Source organism: Amphiura filiformis, chromosome 16 (genome assembly GCF_039555335.1).
Source record: "Amphiura filiformis chromosome 16, Afil_fr2py, whole genome shotgun sequence".
Taxonomy (NCBI): Eukaryota; Metazoa; Echinodermata; class Ophiuroidea; order Amphilepidida; family Amphiuridae; genus Amphiura; species Amphiura filiformis.
The window spans coordinates 7,420,467-7,447,772 of NC_092643.1; the positions used below are offsets into that span (position 1 = coordinate 7,420,467).

The 27,306-nt window shown below is 37.3% G+C and overlaps 1 protein-coding gene across 1 annotated transcript; it reads right to left on the reverse strand.

Moving 5' to 3' along the window:
- Positions 1 to 13,566: 13,566 nt before the first annotated feature.
- On the reverse strand, positions 13,567 to 25,356 carry LOC140135477 (kelch-like protein 15). The gene is made up of 6 exons (XM_072156994.1): positions 25,021 to 25,356; positions 21,917 to 22,122; positions 20,980 to 21,237; positions 16,690 to 17,684; positions 15,836 to 15,936; positions 13,567 to 13,944 (listed from the first exon to the last, which is right to left on the reverse strand). The coding sequence occupies exons 1-6, from the start codon at positions 25,247 to 25,249 to the stop codon at positions 13,913 to 13,915; spliced, it is 1,821 nt and encodes a 606-aa protein (XP_072013095.1). The 5' UTR covers positions 25,250 to 25,356; the 3' UTR covers positions 13,567 to 13,912.
- Positions 25,357 to 27,306: the final 1,950 nt, after the last annotated feature.

Here is a 27,306-nt window from a genome sequence, read left to right on the forward strand (position 1 = left end):
GTTATTTGTAATGTAAGTAATTTAGTGTAACAATTTAGATGAGTTCGTCAGATGTCATGAGCATAACATTTTTTTGTGTTTTTGCCTTTAGCAACAAATGGTGCGCCAAAATTGCCGCAGTGTCTCTTGCAGAGGAAAAAATATCATGGCCAGCAAAACTGCAAATATTTTTATATATAAGCCGAAAATCAAAGCCGAAAAACAGTGAACCTAAAGCCGAGTGTTTGTCAGAACAGAAAAACTCATGGAAAAATGCCTGACTGTACTCTAGCCTTTATAGTGTTAAAAACGTATTGTAGTAGAGTAGCTGATAGTTTTAATGAGTTAAACAGTTCAAAACCTATTGTAGTAATATCGAGGTTTGAGAGCCAGAAAGCCTCAACTCGCAATCACCTGCGTACACAAAATAAGCATAAAGTCGCCAGGGCACTATAGAAGATACAGTTGATTAATCATGACAAAATTCATTTGAAAACAAAAGACATTGTGGAGGAATTATTGATTTTTGAAGACCAAAGCAAGGAGCCAACTTTGTGCTCATTTTGTGAGAGCTGGTCACAGTGAGTTACGGCTTTCTGGTTCTGAACCCTTGATATAGCTGATAGTTAAAATGCGTTAACTTATCGTGTTAAAAACCTATTGAAGTAGAGTAGCTGATAGTTTAAATGGGTTATTCACTTAAAAACCTATTGTAGTGGAGTAGCTGATATACGGTCCACAACTTACAAGTTCCCCCCTAATACTTTTTAGAATAAGTCAAAAAATATATTACGAAATGTACAAATGTTAAAAGATTTGTATAGCTCTATTTGTTTTATACATGTGGACCAATTTATAGCGTCACACATCATTGCGTCAGTCACAATGGTTAATTGTGTAAGAAAGGAGGTCATTTAAAAGTTGCACCTGAGTCCATAGCAATCATGAATAGACCTGGCCTACTGTATTGTTTGAGAGCTGACTCCTATGGACTCAGATGCAACTTTTAACGCTGTTTAAAACGGTCTCTCTTTTTTTACATAATGAACCATTGTGACTGAAAAGTATTTAGGGGGAACTTATAAGTTGTAGACCCGCTAGTTTCAATGTAGTTTCAATGGGTTATAGAGTTAAAAACCTATTGTAGTGGATTACAGAGTTAAAATCCTATTGTAGTAGAATAGCTGATAGTTTAATGGATTTTTATTCTTTCATTGTTTTATCACTTTAATGAACCAGTTCAGGAAATCTTATAGTATACCTCATATAACTTTGTATAGTTGTTTATAATAGTTTGTTATTCTGTAGTGTTTATCATGTTATTCTGTAGTGGTTATGTTGTGAAAGGCTGTTGCTAGACAGGGGGTGTGAATGTGATACATCTTTATACTTCAATGATAGTGTTGTTAATTTGTGTGTCAATAAAGTCTTAACTTAAGGTCGCGTAAATTCTCAAAAAACATGCGCCAGTCACATAAAATGCGAAGCACATGCAGGTGATGTGACCAACTGCGTGTAAGCTATTCTACATCTAACCTCAATGGTATGAATCTTGCCTATTATGAGCTGAACCAACTGTAGTTCAGGCTCAAACTGAAGTATTGGATCAACTCATCAATTAGCCTTTATTGGACCAATAAATTCACAAAAGCATGCATCAGTCACACAATATGTGTCCAGCTGTGTGTATGCAATTCTATATCAATCAATCCACTATGTTATGAGTCCCACCTATTACAAGTCAGGGCCGTAGCAAGTGGGACGGCCGGGGATGCCATGGCCACCCCACTTTTTGAGAAAATCATTATGTTTCATATTTATTTCAATTTAGGCATATATTAGTAATTTGGCCGCCCCACATTTGTGATGGCCGCCCCACTTTTTTCAACCTTGCTACGGCCCTGTTACGAGTATAGACAACTTGAAGTATACAGGTATGTGCTACCCATATGGGTCTATTTTTTCACAACAAATCCCTGGATGGACATATTTCCATGTTTGGAAAATCGTCCAAAAAGAGCAAACAAATAGGCTCAAACATGGATTCATATTTCAAAGAAGAAAAATTTATGGTTTTTGTGTAAAAATACCCTTAGAAATTGGGTAGAGTCACAGTTAATTCAAATACCACCCTTCCATGACAACCCTACTGGTATCAATGTAAAACAACTTGCACTGAAAACATTCTAGCAACAGCCTTGATGTAGATTCACAACTAAAACAGGTGCATATAAAGCAGCCTGATCATTCCAAGGGTCAACCAGTCAATACACCTATCCGACTTCGCCATTACTGCGGTGTCCCCGATGTAAAACTGCGGTGTCCCGAGGTCGGGGGTTCTATCCATTATTTACTGTGTGCTATACAGAATTATACCCGGGAATTTTACACAACAGTGATATTCAATACACAATCATGAGTATTGAATTACTTAATTAAATCTCCCGCTCTGGTACATCTGTGTTGCCGTCAATAGAGGGCCAAATACAGTAAACGCTTCTCGGATTGGTGTATAGGCAGGCCTTCATTTTTGAAAATTGCAGGAGCTGTGTTAAACACTCTCCTGTGTTTACTTAGGTGCTCAGCAAGGAGCTCAATCTTTTAATATCTGTATTAAAACATAGGGATTCAAGTACAGTCCAACCTCTTTTATCCGGCCATGATGGGACCAAGCACTGTCCGGATAAGTGAAAAATCCGGATAAGTGAATTACTAGTACATGTAATTCTGCATTGACTGTCCCAAGTACTGAAATTGTGACAACAAAAGATAGTTTTAAGATGGGGGTAATAAACACTAAAAGATGCTTTAGAGTGCTTTATGCAACATAGATATGTCATTCTAAGCATTCAGAGCATGGAATTAAGGTGTTAGCTCATGAAAAGATTTCACAGCCGGATAACAGAGAGATCCATATAAGAGAGGTTGGACTGTAGCGAGGAGGCATACTCCTGAAATGTTGTGTGCAATTGAGCTCCTCAAAAATGAATAAGTGCATAAGTAGCTTGATCATTCAGAGGGGCAATAGATAGACCAATCAACAGGTGCATTTAGCAGCCTGCATTCAGAGGGGCAACAGACAGACCAGTCACTGATAACTTTGTCTTGATTTTATTTAGCGGAAACGAAGATCAAAACAAGAGCTATATAGAAAGTCATGCGAGACATGACACACAAGCCGACCTGTTAATAGGTCAAGTTTGAGCAATTTAGAAATTTGACCTTTGACCCCTAAACTTTGACCTTTGGGGTCATAAATATTTTTAGAATGTTTAGAATGTCGTAAGAATAATTCCTGTTGAATTTGAGCTCGATTGGACCAATTTCGAAATTTGACCTTTAACCCCTAAAACTTGACCCTTGGGTCACGGATGGGGTCAACTGCTCTTGCATTGTGCTTAGGATGTCATAAGAAAGATCCCTGGTGAATTTCAGCTTAATCGGAACTTATACATGGATTTTGATTTTTTTAAATTTTTGATTGACCTTTGACCCCCTTATGACCTTTGACCTCAATGGAAAAAAAACCTAATGTACACCGACAAAATGCATTGTTCCAATTTTAAATAAAAATTTCTAACATGTTTAGTTCTCGAGATAAAAATTCTTGAAGTTATTCAGCTAAAAACAGGAAGTGACCCCTTAATGACCTTTGACCCCCAAAATAAAAATACCATGCATACATCAGGGAACACTGACTCATGTATGATGGTTATATTATTCTGGTCTGTTTATCTTTTGAGATAAAATTTTTTTGAAAATTTTTGATAATTTTGGTTTTTGACCGGAAGTAACCCCTTAATGACCTTTGACCCCAAAACTGTAGGCATCCTAAAGACCCCGTCTAGTAGCAATGCATGTGTGCTAATGGCGACACTCTGCTATGTAATTTGTAAAGACAGTGATTTTTTGAATATTATTTACAAGTTTTTCAGACTGTAACCGAAATGACCCCTTAATGACCTTCACCCCTTATCAATGAACACCCTATATACACCGACCATAGACGCCCATGTGACCAAACCGTGTCATCATCGCATGTTGTTTGTAGGAGAAGATACATTTTGAAGAAAAATCACATTGTTGACCTCTTTATCTAGGTCAAAGGTCACACGTAGTTCAAAGTCATATGACATGTGCGGCAATGCCAACGGTCCTTCTGACAACGTTTAGTTAAAATACGCCAACCCGTGACTGAGTTATACGTCACGAATGTGGTCGACAGAAGAAAGAAGAAGAACGCCAAGAAGACAGTACAAGCCGACGTTCGTCGTCGGCTTGTAAAGAGCATATTTTCATGTTTATTTTTCATTTGTGTGCTCCCAGCCTTTGGTCTCTCACCACCTCTGACTGACCAAACATGCAAATTAAGCTATTCCATCTGAAATTCACAAAACATGACAAATTTTAGCCGCTTTAGCTGTTTGTTGGCTGTTTCAAAAATTTAAGCAAATTTCATGTTTATCTTTTTCAAGATCATCTCAAAATTAGGTCTGGTGACATGTTCCACATTTGTGAGAACTTGTCACAATTGTTGTCATTTGATTTTGTAAGGTGACAATCTTGTAACTTGATCTTAATTCTGGTGCTTTCGTGTGTACAAGAAAACACACAGTTCTTGTTAATACTTTCAATATTGCCATTATGTCTACACCTTGAGTGCCTTTTTTTACTTTAGTATATAAAAATTAATATTTTTTTAATTTTTATATTGCATCTTGTTTAACTATTGTTTGTATGAGTAATGACTTGTATTAATATGTTGACTTTTTTACTAATGTTATAATAAACTTGTTGGACAAAAAACATTTGGTGCCATTTGATTTATTTGTAGTGAGAAAGGTGTTCCTATTTATGGGGAATTGAATGCATGGGGTTTGGTTTAAGTTACTGCTCTGCGCGGTATGGCAACAGGAAATATAGGACATAGGTTGACAACAAATTTGTAATCAGAAGAAAGCAGGATTAACACATCTAATATGGTAATCTTCAGAAGATGGTAGGATTTACATGTTCCAGTAATATTAGTGTGCGAGCTCGGGTTGGATTTGGATGGTACCACTTGGGGAGGGGTAAAGCTGCACTTTCACCATAGGTGTAGTTGTCCTTATTAATACCTCCCTTGAGTCAGGAAAGTAAAATCAAATTATGCAATTTTCTCAAAAACTTGATTTTTCACATTCAGGTACTTCTTTTGAAAGTCCTAAACAAGGTATAGCCAGCAGCAAGTTATAGATGGTATAGACCTAAATATAAGAAAACGTTTAGGTTGATCAGGTGAAAAATACATCAAATGAGCACGAAACTTCACATTTATGTTCAGAAAGGTGTCTTCTTAACATGATTCGAAAGGTGTATGGAAATTCCAAAGGGAAGCTGGTGATTTAATTTGTAACTCAAGATCTACTTGTTCAATTTTTTAACCTTTTTACATGATAGAGATATTACTGGCAACTCTGCCAAATTACAGCTCGGTAGGCCAAGGTTTTCACCGGATCTTCTTGATCTGAATATTTTGTGCCATTCTTGAACTCAGCCACTGGCAATTTAGCGCACTGTGGCGATGGACCAATTTTGACTCGCACTTACAGGAAAACTAAATAAGTTATGTTGCTGTAATTTGCAAGATAGTTACAAAATATTATTGGCATTAACTTCCCCAATGTTTACAGAAAAATACTGAAAAATAAAAGAATGAGTTCAGTTTAGAAATAGCTGTGCAAGCTGTGCACAACTGAGCTCCCTGCATGTCTATGGGAGTGTTCTAATCAAGTTGATGGTTCATTGGTCATCCTTAGTAGTAGATATTTCATCAGTAATACCAGGTAGTTTATCAATGACTGCTATCAGGATGAACTATATGCTACCAATAGTAGATATGGGACATTGATAAACTACCTGCTATCAGCAGGGATTTATGAACTACCTGATATAAATTGTAGATAGGGCATTGATGAACTACCTGATATAAATTGTAGATAGGGCATTGATGAACTACCTGATATAAATTGTAGATAGGGCATTGATGAACTATCTACTATCAGTAGTAGAAATAGGGCATTGATGAACTATCTGATATCAGTAGTAGATAGGGCATTGATGAAGTACATGATATCAGTAGTAGATTGGGCATTGATGAACTATATGATATCAGCAGTAGATAGTGCATTGAGGAACTCCTTGCTACCAGTATTAGATAGTGCATTGAGGAACTCCCTGCTATCAGTAGTAGATAGTGCATTGATGAACTACCTGATATCCAGCACTGCCTCTTCCAAAAAGATATCCAACATTGAGCATTGATGAACGATCTACTACCAGTAGAAGATGGCCTGATGTCAGTAGTAGATTGGGCATTGATGAACTAAACTCCTAAACAAAAGTTGGCAAATTCTGTTTGAGACCTCACTACATTCACAAGGCGTGTACTCAGCCGTGAAAAATGTTATTATTTCAAATGGGGCGTCATTGTAAAGGGGAGTATTGTAGCTATCCAGTGATATGCAACACAATATGAATATGTCCCAAATAATTGGAGATACAGATGCTTGAAAAAACTTTCCAAACTTTTGTTGAGGAGTTTATCTGCTATCAGTAGAGATACAACATCGATGAACTACATGCTATCAGTAGTAGATAGTGCATTTATGAACTACCTGATATCAGTAGTAGATAGTGCATTGATAAACTATCTGCTATCAGTAGTAGATAGGGCATTGATGAACTACCTGATATCAGTAGTAGATAGTGCATTGAGGAACTATCTGCTATCAGTAGTAGATAAGGATTGATGAACTACCTGGTATCAGTAGTAGATTGGGCATTGATGAACTATATGATATCAGTAGTAGATAGTGCATTGTGGAACTCCTTGCTATCAGCCGTAGAGAGGGCATTGATGAACTATCTGCTATGAACTATCTACTACCAATAGTACCAGTTGATGAACTATCTGCTATTGATAGTAGATAGAGGGCATTGAGGAACTACCTGCTATCAGTAGTAGATAGGGCATTGATAAACTACCTGCTATAAGTTGTAGATAGGGCATTGAGGAAGTAGATATCAGTAGTAGATAAGGCATTGAGGAACTACCTGATATCAGCAATAGATAGGGCATTGATAAACTACAGATATCACGTAAGAATGCTAATGACTTCAGGAAGGTGATTTTGATCTTTAGGTGTGGAGCAGTGTAATTATCAATATGACAATGGAATGGATTGAATTCAAATGAACAATAAGTATTGTTTTGAAATGTATTGAATCCACCGAGCACCACTAATCATATAAGATATTTATTATTAGACTTACAAAATTGAGATTAAGAAAACAAGTGTAGAAAAAAAAACAATTAATGCTGTTTTGGTAATTTTGTTTTATTAGATGAAACATTGGTAGCATATAAAAATGGATAGCAATAATAAATGATACTTAGATAATACTATACTTTTGGTTTGGAAAAAAATATGTTGGAAACTGTTTAACACAAACTCTGGTAAAAACAACAACCAAATAGTTAATAACACAAAGTGTTTTAATGGTTCCAAGTGTATATTGTACATAACATGTTATATTAAGAATCTAATAACACAAACTAAAATAATGAGATTGGACGAGTTGGAATACATCCAATATATTTACATTTGTAATGCTACTAAAAGTATACAAAGTTACAAAAATAAATATTTACATAAACTTGAAAAAGAATATACAGGGTAAGTTGTGAAGTACGGTTTTCTGTTTAATTAAAGCTCATGCTATTCATGATTCACAGTGTCATCTCCAATGCTTTTTTAACAACCGACTTCTTTGCAGACAGCTGAATTCGGCTTTTGGTAAATTCATGTTACGCATGCATTATTTTTTAATTAAACAAGGGAACAATGCTTTACGTTTTATAAGAGGGCAGCATATTATTTAATGGTTATAAACGTCGACCGCACTGTGATGCACCGCTAGCCAACCCTTTATGCCGCCCTCTTTAATTACTTATTACGCTTTTAACATCTGATCTCCGTTAAAATATTGATATGCTGCCCTCTATTATGTAGAGAATTGATCCCTTGTTCTCCAATTCAAAAATAATGCATGCTTAACATTATTTACCAAAAGCCAATTCCGGATTCGGATGCCTGCCAAATGTACATTTGTGACCCGCTCTCACAAAACCAGACATAAGTCCCTAATTTTGAAAATTGAATTTTTGATGTCATCATTTAGTATAGGTCTTCAGCTTTCATTTGATACCAAAATTATGTTTCTGGCACATGTGGTCCTCATTCTATGATCTTTCAACGGGAAGGGTGAAGCGACACATAAAGAAATGGCAAATTTAAAATGACATGTTTAGGGCTCATATTGAAATACCTTACCATGCTTTCACACAGAAAGAAGGCAGGATTCCCCTCGCTAAGTGGGTGCCTCAGGAAAGCTCGGTCATAAAACGGATGGATTATATGCATCAGTGATACACCCTGCCTTTTGAAGTGGTCTGGTGACAAGGATTATAATAAAAGTTTATCAAAGACTGGCAATTTTATTGATTGTTGAACTAATCGGCTCATCGCACAACCCAGGAAAGCGCGCTCCTAATTTAAGTGGCTAATTGCAGTGTTATAATCACACAGGATTTTAACAAAAGAAGGCTAGCACAGGAAAGCTGCAGGATGGCGCACACCTTCCTGTAGGGAATTTCAATATGAGCCCTTAAGGCCTTGGTTTGGCTCAGAAAATGCTAGATTTGGGTGCTTTAGACGTAAAAGACTATTTTGTTTTCAATGGTAGGTTAAAGTAAACATATTAAGGAATCAAAAAATAATAAAAACTGAAAAACAAAAACTGCAAGGTTTTTAACCCCTTTCCCAACTTTGACTTGCCATATCTCAAAATGGCTGAGTGAGACTTATGGCGGGTTTCGTCACAGCGGGTCACATTTTTGGTAACATGAAAGTGGGAAAGTTGTTTGTTGAAGTATGCTTTGTATAAGGGCTCATATTGAAATACCCTACCATGCTTTCACACAAAAAGAAGGCAGGATTCCCCTCGCTAAGCCTGCGCCTTAGGAAAGCTTGGTCATAAAACGGATTATAAAGATGGATTATATCGTTATGAATTCGGCAGACGGCCGAATCCGGATTCAGCTTTTGGTAAATTCATTTTACGCATGCATAACATTTGAATTAGAGAACAAGGGATCAATGATGTACATAATAGAGGGCAGCATATCAATTTTTTTAACGGAGATCAGATGATAACAGCATAATAAGTAATCAAAAGAGGGCGACATACAGGGTTAGCTAACGGTGCATCGCAGTGCGATCAACGACGATAACCGTTAAATAATCGATATGCTGCCCTCTATAGGTAAAGCATAGATCCCTTGTTCTCTAATTCAAAAATAATACATGCGTAAAATGAATTTACCAAAAGCCGAATCCGGATTCGGCCGTCTGCCGAATTCATAACGATATGCATCAGTGATACACCCTGCCTTTTGAAGTGGTCCATGATGAATATGGAAGAAAACAAACTGACTATGGCTCATTGCACAACCCAGGAAAGCGCGCCCCTAATTTAAGTGGCTAATTGCAGTGTTATAATCACACAGGATTTGAACAAAAGGCGGCTAGCACAGAAAAGCTACAGGATGGCGCACACCTTCCTGTGTAAGGGAATTTCAATATGAGCCCAAAGGTGAAACAGTAAGATTGGTGTAAAAGAATGACTTTTAAGAAAATATGAGACTTACAGATTTACAATGTAGAGAAAGGTATACAATAATGTTTAGGAATGGATGGGCAAGTTGCAGTTACATCAATTGGTACATTGCATAATACTGTATTGGTAATTAAAAAAAAAAGAAGAAAAAAGTGCAGCGTTGATCTACACGCCTCAGCACACTTTTAGCTGATTAAACTAATATACAGAATGATTATAATACTTTGTACCCGATATCATGAAACGGTAAGATTAGTGTAAAAGAATGACTTGTAAGAAAATATGACACTTTGTTAACAAAATAATACAGATTTACAATGTAGAGAAAGATCAATATACATTACAATATAGTGAATATTCTCAAAGTGTCACATGACCAGCCCAGCGGGTCAGTTGCCTGATGAAGTCTGATGGTTTAAGATGCAACGTAGCAAGTTGCAAAAAATGTAAGTTCCAGTATTTGATTTAATTCAAAACCTTGTGATCAATACGACATATACAATATAAATTAAAGATTGGATGGGCAAGTTGCAGTTACATCAATTGGTATTATTGCATAATACTGTTGGTAATTGAGCTGGTTAAACTAACATACAAAATGATTATGATCAGATGATCATGATAATGGACTGCATGTGTTTCTCAGAAATGGAAATTCTGACAATAAATTTCTGCACCAATAACATTTTCATAGAATTTTTTTTTAGTCTGTAGTCGAGTCTGTAGGTAGGGACCACAAGGTGCTACTGAGCGTGTCTACTGCACATATCAAAACCTGTACAAATTTTGATAATCTGACAAACTGTGATCTGAAGTTCTAGTCGGACCAGTATGTACACCCGGCAAACTTCAATTTGAAGTGCATAGTAGTTTGGATGCTGCATGTAAAGATGTGTGCTAAGCACGGTGTACCCAAACCTTTGAAACCCTCACACAAATTATCGTTGTCGATTTCAGGCTTTTGGCGATAAATGCCAGAGATACATTATCTTCTATCCATGACTGAGGGATTTATCAGAGCATTGGGCTATTCCAGAAAATAGACACACTCCCCCTATAGAGGAGATTAGATTTCTGGACTTTTGACCAATTATAATTGCTGGAAATTCAGACTTTCAATATGTCCAAATATGGAAAAATCTAATAAATATTAGTAAAAAATTGAAAATCCAAAACTTAAGGACTCATGATCAACTTTGACAACTGAACTTTTTAAGAAAGCAAACCTGGAAATCCAGACATTTCTTTTATTGAAAGTGCACTCATCTACAGAGGGTGTGCGCCTTCTTTCTGGAATAGGCCATATCACAAAGGGTGCAGTTTTGAGTATAACATCTATGATCACACCACATCCCCCAAAATAAAACTTAGTATCCAAGAACACCATTATACAATCAATTCCACCACAAAATGATATTCACTTCATTGTCCAAGCACCCCACTAAAAACACATTTCAATATGTTAACAACAAGTTACATGTTCCCAATATCCTTTCTATACATTTGCAGGCATGAAAACTGGTCTGGGAAAAAAACACTGAACACCATGTTTTTTTACCATTTTCTGTGAATTTGATTTTTAAAAAAAGGCTGAAAAACACCGAAAACAATAACAAAAAAATCCCTGCTGAAATCAGCTAAAACACTGAAAATTGTCTTGCCTGCATTTACAGGTGGATGGCCCAATCAACAACCTCACCTGCACTTTTTCAACATCAATATCAAGATTTTGGTATCAGTGGAAAGCTCATTGACCCTATAGCACATAGGGCTGAAATATTATTTTTGAAATTAATAAAGGGAGAGCGTGGCGCAATGGTTAGGGTACTTGCCTTTAGTGCATGAGGTCCCGGTTCGATTCAGCGGTGGCGATTTGCTGGGATATTGACTTGGAAAAAAAAAAAAAAAGTCTGAAATTAATTGGCAACATCTGTAGATTAAGTTTAGACTTCCGCTCTCCCCATGGTTCATTTAGAATTGGGTAAATGAATCATGAAAGTACTTCGCCCTTCGGAGGGGACGTTAAGCCGTCGGTCCCGTGTGCAGAGAGCCATACCTGTACATATATCTCGCAGTCAGTTTCGATAAGAGTAGGGTGTTAACCCCTGACTGTTCCCAACCCGTCCCGGTGTTCAAATGGACCCCAATGGAAATAAGCTTCAATAGAGGCTTTCTTGGGTTATCCAGGGTTGTCACAACCCTAACAAATCAAAAAAAAAAAAAAAAAAAAAAAAAATCTAATACTGGAACTGAAATTTTGTAACTGATTTTGCTAAGTTGCGTCTGAAACCATGCATCATCATCATGCATCCAATTGATGGTGTGATATCAGACGGCGCGGAATGTCTTGTAATATATGTGATAATTGACAGGTGAAACTAAACAATCCATACAAGCAGCTTAATCCAACATGGGTGCCCAAGTACCAAAGACAGGGGCGTCGCTAGACCAATATGATTCGGGGGGTGTACAGTATGGTTTGCCGACGGAAATTGTTTGTAATTTGTTGACCCAAAATTTTTTTAGCCAGGACGGCGCTCAGAAGAGTCAAAAATTAAAATTTTTTTTTTTTTTAAACTAGTAACTACTATACCATTCACAGTAGGTCTGTTACGTTACAACAACAAAATAAGGTAACACATTATTCTGTTATATGGCTCTCACAATTTGCCGACAATCACACATACATGTACCTTTGACTACATTTGCCGACAGTCACATGGTTGTGCCGACAGCAGTCAAATTTTGCCGACAAAAATGTGTATGGGGGGGGGGTGTCACACCAAAGAAGCTCAAAACTCCGCTGTGTGCACTGTGCAACCACTGCAATAAGAACACTGAACACTTGTTCAATCCAGAAGAAGCAGTTATTCTTGACAAGGAGGACAGGTGGTTCGACAGAGGTATCATGCAATCCATATAGGAGAAAGTGGAGGAACCTTCCATTAACAAGAAAGGTTTACAATTATTGTCACACGCTGTGTGACACGCATGGGACCCGGCATTACAAGACATTCCTCACCGTCTGATGTCACAACATCATTAATTAGACACCTGATGAAGCCTGATGGGTTCGGATGCAATATAGCAATGTGAGTTGCAAATTTTAGATTCAATTTCAAAAATAATGTTTTTGGAAGCTAACACGAGACAATTAGCAGAAAGTTCCTTGTCCAGGGGAATTTCAAGCTAACTCAATTTACACAAGAGCATAATATCCACCACCAGGGTTTGAACCCGCAACCCCTCGCACCATAATCGAACGCCTTGTTGATTGAGCTAACTTGACTGCTCAAGCCATGGATTGGGATCAAAGGTGAAGTTTACAATATTGCTACATCGTTTATCTAGTGTAACAGATGGCCATTGCCATTCCTGAAGATCCACACTCACACTCTGATCTTTGCTTATCTTTATATCTGTGTTGATAACTAACCTATTGCAGCTGAAAAAAACATCATCCTTTATACAAAAAGCGCCTGCACTGTTGCTGGTATCAGATCTTGGCTAACTTCATCACCCATACTGACTGTCATATCATCTGATTCACATCTTTCAAATCTCACTTTGTTAACTACTGGTCGACGCTTGGGCCATTATTGTCCTACATATTTTACTCTGTACAACTGATCATCACATTGAAATAGCATTGGTCCATAGCAGCAATAGGTTGTCAGTTTGTCCTTGGCCTTGGCAGTTCGCCATGTATCAAGGACTGGAGAATATACTGATATACATCCATTAGGGATACGAGATAATGGACGACCTATGCGTAGCTCACAGTATGTGATGATGTTACCATGGTATGCTACGGCTGACACACAATAAAAATCACACAGAAGTGAAGCAATTAAGTTCCTGCCATTCTTGTTTAGCAAGATCAAACCGTTCCACGTGACTCAAAGTATGACCATTTATATCCACCCCACCCAAAGCATATATGAAGCCATTCAGATGCACCAACTGTACACAGCATCAAGCATTCTTCATGCTTGGTCAATCTTCCCGCGCATTGTCCTCATGCATGTACAGACAAACAGAGTATATCCACACAACTTGTATCACCCTTGTCTTCAATTTGTTCTTCACCACCTATACCGTATACAGCCACTATCAACCACTATCAGCAATGGCAGATTATATTGATGAAGCTTTCAAAACTGTCATCCCAACACTTGTTCTTCTTGTTAAAGTAATGGAATGTACTATCAATTCATCCCCAGAAATACATGTAGTCCAAAGAGCCTGCAAAAGCAAGAAATAAAAGAACAGTCAATCACACAGAATTTTATCATCAATACCAATTGATTAATTTGTGACCTAAACAATGCCATAATCAGATCATGCACCTACCACACAATATACACAAAAGAATAGGCATTTTAAGAATATTTTTTATTGGTGTAGGAAATTATTACAGTTCAGGTGAATTACATCTTTTTGTAATGTTTGCGAAACCAAATTTAGAAACTCTCTGCCGATGGAAATAAAAATCTGTTTACAGAAATACAAAAACTTCACACAAAATGTTGCATTGGAACTGGAATTAATATTCTTCCACTCAAATGTTGTGTTGTAACCAAGTCACCAAGACCAAATCAAAGTCGAGTCAAAGGGTCCCTTGGGGCTTCTAACTGCATCTACCGTGAATGAGCGCAGAAAGAACATAAGCCCGCGAAATGGCATGCGCAGAAATATCGTAAACCCGCGAAATGGCATCCACTGCGAAGAGTGCAGAAAGATCACAAACCCACGAAAGAACATTTTCTGCGAACTAGTGCAGAAAGATTGCCAACCCACAAGATCACAAACCCGCGAAATGGCATCCACTGCGTACAAGCGCCGAAAGATCGCATACCCGCAAAACGGCATCCGCTGCGAACGAGCGCAGGATGATCAACATACCTGCGAAACTAATTCATTTTCAAACCCGCGCGAATGCAGAAAGATTCAAATCCTGAATTCAGATAATAAAAAATTACAATTTCTGTTGGTAATGTTCTTTCGAAGATATTACAGATCATAGCAAATTCTTCCTTACCTACAAATTTCACATTTTCATTCACTTTTAAGTTTTTCCATTCCTCTTTGAAGCCATAGTGAAAACAGCTCAAAATAAGTGGTTTTTCCACTCCTCCTTGGAGCCGTGTGAGTGACCACTCCTTTTAGAGTAAAAGTCACTCTCCAAAACTCACTCTTTTTGAGTGATTTTATTCACTCTTTTTAAATTATAAATTGGGTGTTTAGTACATCCTTTAAAAATAAAAATAAAAGCGCAGTGATTTATAGTGCGCTACGCACAGGCACAACGCCAAGACGTTGATCCACAAGCCTCAGCACACTTTACAGGTTGTTGCTGACCACTACAGCCCCACATCATTCCATAAACCATTTAACAACAAATTTATCTGGGACTTTGTTGCTACAAGAGCGCACACCCTAGACATTCCACAATTAACAATCGCAACCAGGATCAGCTCCCAGAGTTTCATACGGGTTACAACAAGACAATTAGCAGCAAGTTCAATGTTTCCATAAGAGCATATTGGAACCGCTTAGGGTTCGAAACCCGCAAGCTCTTGCACCATAGTCGAACTCTTTTGCAGAAATAGTTCGTCAATATCTGCTTGGGATAGCTTTCCATGGACGCTGAGTTTTGTTGTTGCTATAATAAATTGGTTAATTCCTGTTTAATCATACGGAGAACCATGATACAATATAAAATGCCAAGTCCTACCTTCGCGGATCGAAAAACATGCTTAAGAAACTTTTGTACGAACTTTTGACACTAAGGATGATGATATTGTGAATAGGGGTAAAAACTAAGGATAGGTCAATCTGCTGGGGTTGTGTCAAGTTGCGATTGACCAACGAATTGGTGTCATTCTCTCATGAATATGTATGAGGTGTAATAGCTAGGGCTCATATTGAAATTCCCTTACACAGGCAGGTGTGCGCCATCCTGCAGCTTTCCTGTGCTAGCCTTCTTTTGTTAATATCTTGGGCAGGGTGTATCACTGATGCATATAATCCATCCGTTTTATGACCGAGCTTTCCTGAGGCGCGGCCTTAGCGAGGAGAATGCTGCCTTCTTTCTGTGTGAAAACGTGGTAGGGTATTAAGGCTAACTACTCACCCATGTCCGAATCCAGCGATTCATCATATTCACATAAGCCAGTGTCAGATCTCCCATCACTGAGGTCTGTATCCTCCTCACTCTCATCTATGTCTGGAATACTGTTAACACACATAAATAAACTAGGATGCATTTCAAAGGAAATCTCAAATAATTCCTCTAATAGGTCTAAAATTATCAAAGCAATCTGTTACCGTACTGCAACAAACTGTTCAGAATAAAAGATATGACTTTTGGTTTTGAGCATCTATGGTCATGGCCATGTCCAATTTTGAGTAGTGGAGGCAGGCGTATACCGGTAAATAAAGATTTACTTAATTTATCAATCAAATTATTTTCTTTGGATTATCTCGGTCAGGGTTGTTCCATCTATTGCATTTACCCACTTCTCACGTCCGTCAAAGGGGACACCCTCGCAAGTTCAGAAACGTAAATAACTCATTCACAACAATAAATCAAGCAAGTTTTCAAAGTATGATTTGTAGAAAGAACTTTTGCAAAACATCAAAGTGTTATTTTTCAATAATATATTGATTTAGATAATGAAAATCAATTTTTTGGCTGCTTTGACCAACAATACCTTGTTTACCCTTAACCCTGCGACATCACAACCAGGCTGGAATGTAGGTCATGCTACACTCCTATACAATTCCATAAATACTAGCATAATATGCCAATGACTAATTCCTGGCAACTGGGTTAGTAATATTTCAGAATGAGAATCAGGGGTCAATAAGCTAAACTTTCCTTTTATGTATTGGTTAAGCTTATTTCGTATGAAGCAAATTCAATGAATTTAAAACACAGAAGACTATAAAACTCATGGGGTTATATACAGTTATCATTTGACTCACCATTGCAGCTTCTTTGGATCAAAGGTGAAGTTTGCAATACCGCCACATTCTTCTTCTAGTGCAATAGCTTTCCATTCCTGAAGATCCACATTCACACTCTGATCTTTGTCTACCTTTATATCGGTCTTAATAACAAACCCCTCAGTGTTGATAAAAACATCATCCTCTATACGGAAAGCACAAACTGCATTTGCTGGTATCAGATCTTGGCTAACTTCATCACCCATACTGACTGTCATATCATTTGCTTCACATCTCTCAACTCTCACTTTGTTGACTACTGGTTGATACTCACTAGGCCCTTCATACATCTTTGCACTGTTCTGATCTTCAGGTTTTTCATATTTTACTCTATACAACTGATCTTCATGTTGAAATAGTCTTGGTTCAGGCATATCATCACCCAGTTTGTCCTTGTCCTTGTCCACATGCCATGTATTGTGGTCTGGAGAGTATACTGATATACATCCTCCAGTGACACCAGAAAATGGGCCATCTACAAATTGCTTGCAGTATGTTATGATGTTGCCATGATATGCTGTGGCTGCAACACAATGAAAACCACACGGAAGAGATGCAAGTTCCTGCCATTCTTCTTTAGCTAGATCAAATCTTTCCACACTACTTGAAAGGTCATTGCATTCCAACCCACCCAAAGCATATATAAAACCATCTAGATGTGCCACCTGTACGTGACTTCGAGGATTCTTCATGCTAGGTAAATTTTTCCATTCATTTTGCTCAGGAACGTAAACACAAAAATTATCCATTGGCATTGAATAACCATCATATGCAATCTGTTCTAAACCACCTACTGCATACAGATCCTCATCAACCACTATCAGCGATGGCAGATACCCTATATGGACGAAGCTATACGTAAGATTGTCCTTCCAACATTTGCTCCTCTTGTCAAAGTAATAGAATGAACTATTAGTTGTTGTTGAAATTCCACCTTCTTCAGCTTTAAAATAGCCACAAAATGTTACAGGGGCCTGCAAATTTAAGCAAACAATTAAAGAAATACAGGCAATCACACAAACTTTATCAATACGAATTGAATACCTGAGTGGAAGAAGGGCCCAACTCCATCAAAACTGTTTTGAGATATTAAGAAAAAACTTAATATTTGGAAAAGTTTTATAGACAGAATGTTTTCATCTTCAGGGGACATGAGAGCACCTCAGACGTATCGAATTGCATTCTGAATACGAAGTATGTAAATCTGATATCAAATAATTTAATTTTTATTTTTGAAAATCACGATATAATACAAATTTTATGACAAATTATAAAAATTGATATTTTTCAAATTTTTGATATATATAGTCCTCGAAGTAAATTTTATAAATCTATTGATATATTCTTAAAGTGTATGTAGCTGGGAGGAAAAGCCGACAATCAATTGAAAATTTTGACCTTTCATATTGAAGATATGGATTTTTTTCCCAAAAAGCCCTAATTTTTTTGGGTGTTTTGGGAAACAAAATCCACATCTTCAATACCAAAGGTCAAATTTTTCAATTGATCGTCGGCTTTTCATCCCACCTATACACACTTTAAGTATAAATCATCAGATTTATAAAGTTTACTTTAGTACTGTTAAATATCAAAATATCAATTTTAATGATTTGCCATAAAATGTGTATTACAGTGCGAATTTCAAAAAATCAAAATTATTTGATATCAGAAGGACATTCTTCGTATTCAGAATACAATTCGATATGTCTGATATGCTCTAATGTCCCACAATAAATACTGTCCAAACGTTCATACCCCTTCCCTTAAGCGGTTCATAATTAAGGTGGCACTGGCCCCCACAACAAAGGTTTGTAAATACAGTAATAAAAGGTTTGTAAATAAATTATGCGCAAATAAAGTCTGGCCAATTACGCTTAAGTCTCAACATTGTAGGGCAAGAACATATTGGGCAGGCCAGAAAAGGGAGGGGAAAGCAAGTTTTGGAAGATTGAAGGTGAGGGGGCATTTAAGAGATTTTTGGCACATATTTATGACACACCCTCGAATTATATACTGTAAAACACTTTAATTTGAAGGCAACTCAATTTGGCGAATTGGCAGAAGTAACCTTTTTTGTGGCAATTTAATTTCACGAATTTGCATCCTCTGTAAAGCAATTATAAATGAATTATTTAGTGGGAATTTAATTTAGCGAATTGAAGGCCCTAGAAAAATTATATTGCTAGTGAAATTAGGTTGTTTACTTGTTTTAGTAGACCAGTTACAGTTTGCAAATAGGGCTCCATAAATTTGGCATGTGCATGGTAGGGTTTCTCTAGCATTTCACAAAAAACAAAATTCAGTAAGAGTTTTGCCTTACAAATTTCCAAAATTCCATGAGCAATATTTCCACTTTATGGAGAAGGCAACCAAAAAGAAGATATACAGAAATGGGGGGGGCAAATACTCCTTTTAAAGATTGATGAATGTTTTCAGTCATCCAGTTGTAGTAACATGAAATTTGGAATTAAATCAATATACTGGACTTACTATTTTTAGCAATGCTACGTTGCTACTGGTCATGTGACAGACGATCCCTAGCAGGGTTTTCTTTAACGCACAAAACACGCGTATTTACGCGTTCAGACACTTTTCTGACTCCTTCAAATCCATAGTCCCAAAGTCCAATGCGTACAAAATCTTGAAAACGTACGCATTCAGATATTGCAAGATTTGAATAGAGAAACACCCGATATTGTGCATTTATTCTAAGCTTTTGGCATTTAGGACATACTCCCGATATGTAGGGCCCGTCACATTTTGTCAGCATCAATCCATGTATGTTTTAGTGATTGCGAGTCTCTAAAATATTGTATAGTGTCAGTTTGAAATCTTGCTAATTGGGTTCGGGTCCTTTTTTCTGTTTAAATGATGCACCAAATATGTCTTCAATTGGACTTTAATTTTACAAAATTTTCCCCCTCAGACACCCCATGCGTAGTGGACCATTTTCGCTTCTGCTTTCGATATTTGCCAATTTAGGCCCTATGTTTAACACAATTTATAGGTCTAATGGGGAAAACGTGACAACGAAAGGCTTTATGGACCGTCATTTCAACTGTTCAAACTTAAATTTTACACAGTAATATAGTGCTTCAATTAGGTCTTCATTTTGCAAATTTTCTTACTTCTCAGGGGGCCTTTTTAAATATTATTATTTTCTTCTAAAATTGCCCCCACCCCTTCTGACTGCTCTAGATCCGCCACAGGTCCAAACAGTGGCGTAGATTTCTTTTTGACTGGGGGGGGGGGGTTGAAATAAATGTCTTGAACTATAGTGAATCCAGCACCTTTTGAGAAAGAATAAGTTTATGGTACAAACAATTTGTCATTTTGAAGCTAAACTGTTGAAATATTGTGCAAAAGTGGAATAAATTCGCGCGAGGCGCGCAAAAATTTACACTTTGGGGGCTGAAATGGCCAAATATGAGGTTAATTGGGTCAGAAACCCACATAGCTCCACATACAGTCGTCAACATTGGGGGATGATTATATGGACCATCCCCCTGGCAAAATATTGGGGGAAGATAATAATATTATAAAAATACCCCTTGGACAATGTTTTTGACTCCTTCAGAGGAAAAATTCACAATTGAAAGGGTCAAAAAAATTTGAAAATACCCCTTCAGCAAAATGCTTAAAGAAAACCCTGATCCCTAGCCATCTGTCACATGATCAGTCCAGCGGGTCAGTTGCCTGATGAAGTGTGATGGTATCACATGCAACGTAGCATTGCTAAAAATAGTAAGTCCAGTATTCCAAATTACTCCTTTAAAAGGTTTTTGTGGTTTGAAAAAAAAACCACATTATATTGCTTGATTATACACATAAATTATTCAAAACAATTCAGATATTTAATTAGCATATTTTGCGCTGAAAATCTGATCAGGTTTAGAACTTCTGGCCCTGCTACCCTACCAAGTTATGTCACTGTACCCCATACAGAGCTCTGGCTTCGGTTTGAGGCATCAGGGCTCTGGTATAGTAATTGTTTTTTGGCTTCTTGATTTATTTTTATTCAGATAGGGCAGTACATGTAAGAAAGAGTAGTAGGGAGCTATAATACACTAAGAACTTGTAATTGTTGAGCATAAATAACATTGGGATCAGCAATTTTCTCAGGTTATTTTCTTTAAAAACCATGACAATAACAACAGCTAGTAATCCAATATTATTATACTCAGATCAGAGGTGGGTGTACAGGGCATGAGGATATATGAACAAAAATATATCAAAAGCAAAAATGCAAGCAGCATCTTCATAACTTACTGTAATTGTGCTTCTTGTAGCAAAATGTTGTGGCATCTTTCCAGAGAGTTTAAACTTAGAAAGCCCCAACTTGTTCCCTTCCTGCATCTCTGTTAGTAATTGTTCACACTCTTTAATGCTACGTATGTCATCATCCAATAACTCTTGGAGATCTTCCTCTGGTACTAGGCCAAGACGAACACTTCCCAAAAGGCTTGCTGCATGAGTACACCTTTTATCCCAATCAAATTTGAGCCACTTAACAACCAACTCAAGAACCTGCAAGTAAACAATAATGAGATCCAATTAAAGACAGGTAGCTTTTGCCCATCAAAATATAGGTTTTTGTATTTGTGTAAAACCTGTATTTTCTCACCAAGCTTGAGAAGAATAACAATTGGAAGGGTTTTGCTTAGATCATATCAGTCAAAATGTGTTCAAAAGTACAGGCGGACCATCTCTCTCATTCCTAGTTTTATCATTTTTGCCTTGATATTAATATATAATAGGCCTAGCCAAGTCTATAGAACCAGTTACAATTTAAATGGTGCACCACGTGGTTTCAATTGGGCATTTATTTTCCAACTTTTGAGGGCGGGGGGTGGTGGCACATCTCCCTTTAGACACTCCCTGCCTATTGCTTATACAAAAGTAACCATTTTGACTTCCAATTTAGATCCTGTACAATTTTTGTTGAGCAATAATAATATCAAAAGTGTAAAAGGGGCACTAATTGGCTCTAATTGGAAGCCATATACCCACCCTTTGACTGGTTCAGATTCCTGTGTTGCATAATATTGTGTTGCAAAAGTTCCATTGCGTTTACACAAATAATATATAAGTAAAAATACATAAGCAACAACAACCAAAAATCAAAACAAGTGTGTTTTTAAGAGTTTTGTGAAAGTGTTTGTAGATGAGGCACTTTTATTGGGATATCCAGCATCCATGAACTAACCTCTTTCTCCGTATCTTCTTCTGCCAGATCTGTCAGCTCCAAGAAGTGCTTCAAGAATTCCTCACTTGCAGCTTCAAGGAACACATCCGAAGTCTTCAATATCTTAAAATGGCGGCACATAAACACCTCACATCGCTTTGCCAGAAATTCCCCTTGACAGATAGGCAGTTGGGATATCTGATATATATCTCCTATTGGGATCTTATCTAATAAAGAGAAAAGGCAAGAATAGGCTGCAATAGGCTGCAAAAAACTCATTCCGCATAAGAATTAATATGGCTGAGAATGTCAACTGTTGCTTGCTAAATATCTGCAAATTAAGTAATGTAAATGTAAATGTTATTGTTCTTGTAAAAATAATTTTTATTTTATCTTTTAATGGAAATCCTTCTTTGAAAGAGATTTTCATGTTTGGTAACTATATTGTTTGACAAGCAAACCAAACTATGACATTTAAAAATTGGAATGGTTATGTGGAATTTGTGTGCCAGTATTTAATAGTAATTTACAATTACTTAGTACACAAAGCCATCCCGATTTCTTCCATAGGCATTATGAATGCTGACCAAATACACCATACAACACACACCAAGTGTATTGTGCGTAAATTCAAGTTACTAAAAATATTCAAGATGGAATTTTCCAGATAGACAAAACAGTGCTGGCATTAGCATTGAGTATATTATATTCCATCATCTTTATTCAAGCAATTTAAACATACAAATTTAAAAGAATAAAGAAACCAACAAACATCCAAGACAACTGGGGCCTTTACTGACCACCAGGCATGGCGTGAACGAAATACAAATTACACATACACAATTTTTAAAACTCCTAAAATTGATACAAAAAAATAAATATCATATAAATTTTTCTTAAAAAGGTTAACCAACAACTTAATGACACTGAGCATCAGGCGACAGATACGCCACCCTGGTAGGCTATCTGAGGATATTGACATTCCACTCTTTTTCATGTCTTGCCTGAAAAATGGAAAAAGAAGACGTGAGAGCCATTTTGGAGATGTCATTCCTCAGATCTTTGTATTTGATGTGCGACTTGGCTACATGCAGGAGGCGGTTAAGACGAGTCTTGTTTGATTTTGTAATTAGACCTCTTGAACCAACCTCGAATGGAATGTAACTGCAATTGTAGCCAGTGTCATTAATGTCGCCTACCAGGGAAGCATATCTGTCAACCTTAAGCTTGTGGGACTTATCAATGTTCGTTTCAAAAGGCACGGTGAGTTCTAACAGAATGATTTTTTCTCCTCCGGAAACGCGTTAACACAATATCGGGTTTTTGAACTGTGGGTATGACGGCAGGGGGAACCGTCCCCCCAGCAGTAAGGTACCCTTCAATGTCCGCCGTGATGAGAACACGTTTATTGAGAAAAAGTTGGCTGTTCTCCAGAGCGGTAATTATGATGCGGATGATGTTGTTATGACGCCAGAGGTACCGATCAAGCATATGGTTGCAGTTGTTCAAGATATGAAGAAGGGTACCCTTACATGCACAGATGGGGCAGTTCCCGTTCAGTCGTTTCCCCATTTATAGAGATTTGTGAAGGTGGGAAGGCTGTCAATGGCAGCATTGATAGCAAATTTTAGCACGCTCTCCGGAAGACTGTAGGGGAGATTGGGGTTAGTTGAAACATTTTTCACAAAATCGTCTTTTTAACGCAAACCGATTACTTTCAAGAAACACTAACCATATCAGTATAAACATATACATACATGCTACAAATACAGCCTTAAATTTTATTGGACCTGCTTATGATTATTCATATGATCCAATTTGAAAATTTGAAAAAAAGTGTTTCAACTAACCCCACCCCTGTGGTAAGTTGAAACATGGCTTGTACAAATTTCAAAATAATTATTATTGTGTTGTTAGGGTTATACTTCCCTTGAAGGCACCCTTTAACATACAATCAGTGTGAAAAATGAGTAAATAAATATGTGGGAGCTGGTCAATACTTTGGACACAAGGTGAAGAGTGTCACCATGGACAAAAATATGAGAAGCCTAAAATATTATAAAATGTACTTTCTGTGTGCACTTTCTGCTTGTATTATTGCTTTTTAACCATATTAAAGCAATATTGAAGAAATGGTAAACATGTTACAAATTTTAAAAGTCAAATTTTAACCATATTTTTCTATGCGATTTTCACGCTTCAACTAACCCCACCTCAAAAGTTTCAACTAACCCCGATGCCTATTTTTACATTTCAAAGTTCATTACACAAAATAAGAAATACAATAAAACTTTTATTTAACATTATTCTGGGACTTACTACTAGTGCTTATGATACTCAAAAAAATAATCCCCTGAATCTTCAAACAACATGGAGATAACGCATCTTTTCTGAGGGGTAAAAATTAGTCAGCAAGTCAAAAACAGATATTCCTTTCCCAAGCCAACACTGGTGGGGCATCAGTGCTGTTGCTAATTTGGTGGATGACCCTTACTAATACCTATTACTAGGTGCCAGTATTTTACCAAATTAATTTTTTGTGTCAGAAAAAAATACAATGTTTCAACTTACCCAGTGTTCCAACTAACCCCAATCTCCCCTACATAATAGATTTCCAAGTAAGATTTGTATTACATTCATTTAAAAGTTTAGCTGTATCCCCCTGAGTCACAAGTGGTTCCACAACCGACTTCCAGTAAATACTGGTCTATAAATAGATTGCTGACCCTGTATTTTCCGAATTGCATAATTAGATCGGCAGTGCCAACCCTTGGGATGGATCAGTCGGTCAACACTAGTATTTTCACATGGCTTTTAGATTTGCATTGTTTTTTTAAATTTAAATTTTAATCATTTCTGTCATTTTAAATCCAGTTGCCTCCCCCCTCCCTGGCCTGTCAGATTGTTTTTGCCCAATGCCAAATTTTGGTTGTCCCGAGCCGATGTTTCTGTGAATAGGCAAGAAGACTTGAAAGCCTGTGTTGTAATTAACTTTTGAACTGGTTTCAACACAGTTCAGTATACATACTTACAAATTATATTCATATACTTTCAAAAAACATTCAAACATCATATGGTTTTTCAAGCAAGTATACCCATGTAAAATTCTTTTGGCCTAATCTTACCTGGTGTTGGGCTCCATCTCTTCACCTGTCTTTTGATATATTCTTTGCAAATTTTGAGAGCATCAGTAAACTGCATGTAGCTTGCCATTGCAAGAATCTCATAGGCAGTCAATATTGACATCGTAAGCTTTCCTGTGTAAACATGCTCCAACAGGACCTCAAAGATCTCAGGCTTCCCATCAATGTTGACCTCGTTTGCAGTTCCTTCACTGAATCCACTTGTAAACATGGCCAAGAAGTAGCTACTTCTGGCAGCAAGAACAGCCTTATGTGCATTGAAGACTCTGCCACCTACATTAATAATGATATCACATAGCTGGTTCTGTTTCCGTAGATCATTTAGGGACCGATCGTTATTTACGGCAGGGGGGAATGGGTGTTTTGGCAAAATATCGACAAAAATTTCGCGTTCCCCCTCGCGTCCGCTCAAAATTTTCGCGTTCCCCCTTGTTTTCCCGATTTTCTCCATTTAAAAGTCCCCCCTCCTGGTTCGCCTAAAAATTTCAGCTTCACCCCCCAAGACCACGAAAAAATTTCGTGCTCCCCCCTAAATTTACCCATTCCCCCTGCCATAAATAACGATCGCTCCCTTAGAGCACAGGCCAGCTGATTGGTATAATCCAAGGCTGCTCCTGCTGGTACTGTTGTGTGTGTGAGTGCCATCATGAACTCTAGAAAGAAACAAAAATGCAAGAATAAAAATGAGGATTAGTGACATGACACAGTTAATCAAAATTTAATTGCTTACTTTGTAAGCTACATTGCCATGTCAATCTAAAATTGAATGCTTTAATAAATTTCGAAGGAATCTATTAGAAATAAAAAAAAAGGAAAATTTGTAGAGACTACAGCTTGTTCTGTCAAAGCAAGACAGCAAGTGATGTACCGATTCCATTAACCGCCCATGCCGCTATAAGTGCCCACCCAGCAACTTACACATGATCCCCCATCATCATGTGCATACTGCAGGAACCTACTACATGATCCCCCATCATTTGCAGGAACCAACTTTATGTGATTCCCTATCATGTATGTGCAGAAACCAACTACATTTACACATCAAACATTGAATCATACAATTAAAATCAATATTTTGGGCCATCGTTTATGTTTGCAATTATGTGAACAATGTCAAAAATAAGCACCCATCCAAAATGACTTTGTTAAGCGCCCTGGGCGGTTAATGGAATAAATACGGTAAATGATTGACAAGATATTTATCTTGGATAATTAGAAATCCTAACTAAATTTAAAAAAACTAAACTTCTAACTGCTGGCCAGGCCGCCAGGCAATACTGCTCGATAAAGGCAGATAGTATTGTCTTCATAAAGTGCTGCCTAAATATAGGTATGAGAGGCAAACCTTAGTTAACACATTTGCTAGTGTGCCATTTTGGCCTAAGGGCTCATATTGAAATTCCCTTACACAGGAAGGTGTGCGTGCGCCATCCTGCAGCTTTCCTGTGCTAGCCTTCTTTTGTTAAAGGTGAACCTCATTGAAAATAAAGTTATATATCAATGGAAAGCTTATGATGTCAGGAAGCAGAAAAAATATTTTTTATTTGCATAGCGTACCCAGGCTAGACATAATCTCCATGCAAAGATGGGATTTTGGCCCCCCCTAAATTACAAAACGAAATCGTTCAAATTGGGCGCTTTCGTTGATGACGTCAGCCCAGGGACACACAGTTACTTCCGGGTTTGATTGTAAACACAATGTCCGTGTATTACTGTGGCATTGTCAACTTACTTTACATGAAAACTATCTTCAATAAAATAAGAATAACATGAAGGAAATATCATGATCAAATTAAGAATGAAGTTCCTGAATAAAGTGTGTGGATTTAAAAATGGGAAAAGTGCTGGCCGAGGGTGATTTGGGATAGGAACAAACCATCCACGATATGCATAGGGAATATTACAGTAAAGCACGAAGGGCGAAGATTCGCCGAAAACCGGAATGAAAACAGATTACAAAAAAATAACTGCTAGTGCTACCAGTACAGATCGTCACACCAAGTTGAGATGAACTTATCACAATGAGAAAATGAAGGAATAGAATAAGGTACATGTACAGGATTTTTTAATGATTTCTTAGCTTTACAACCAGTCATGGCCGGTCATGTATGATAGGCGAACTCGTATAGATTCATACGGGATGAGCTCAGTGACTGCACTGAGTCTCAATACGCCGAGTGTTCAGTATCCGCGACTGTACTGAACTTGCAGACAAAATGACCGATTTGATATTCACATTCTGATATTTCCAACTTATTGCTACTTCAT

Excerpts from the sequence above, each read along its gene's own strand:
- LOC140135477 (XM_072156994.1), bottom strand. The coding sequence starts at position 25,249 with ATGTTTACAAGTGGATTCAGTGAAGGAACTGCAAACGAGGTCAACATT. Across the intron at positions 17,685-20,979 it reads CTACAAGAAGCACAATTACA|GCCCCTGTAACATTTTGTGG; the intron begins GTAAGTTATGAA and ends TTAAATTTGCAG. Across the intron at positions 13,945-15,835 it reads ATCGCTGGATTCGGACATGG|GCTCTTTGGACTACATGTAT; the intron begins GTGAGTAGTTAG and ends TTGCTTTTGCAG.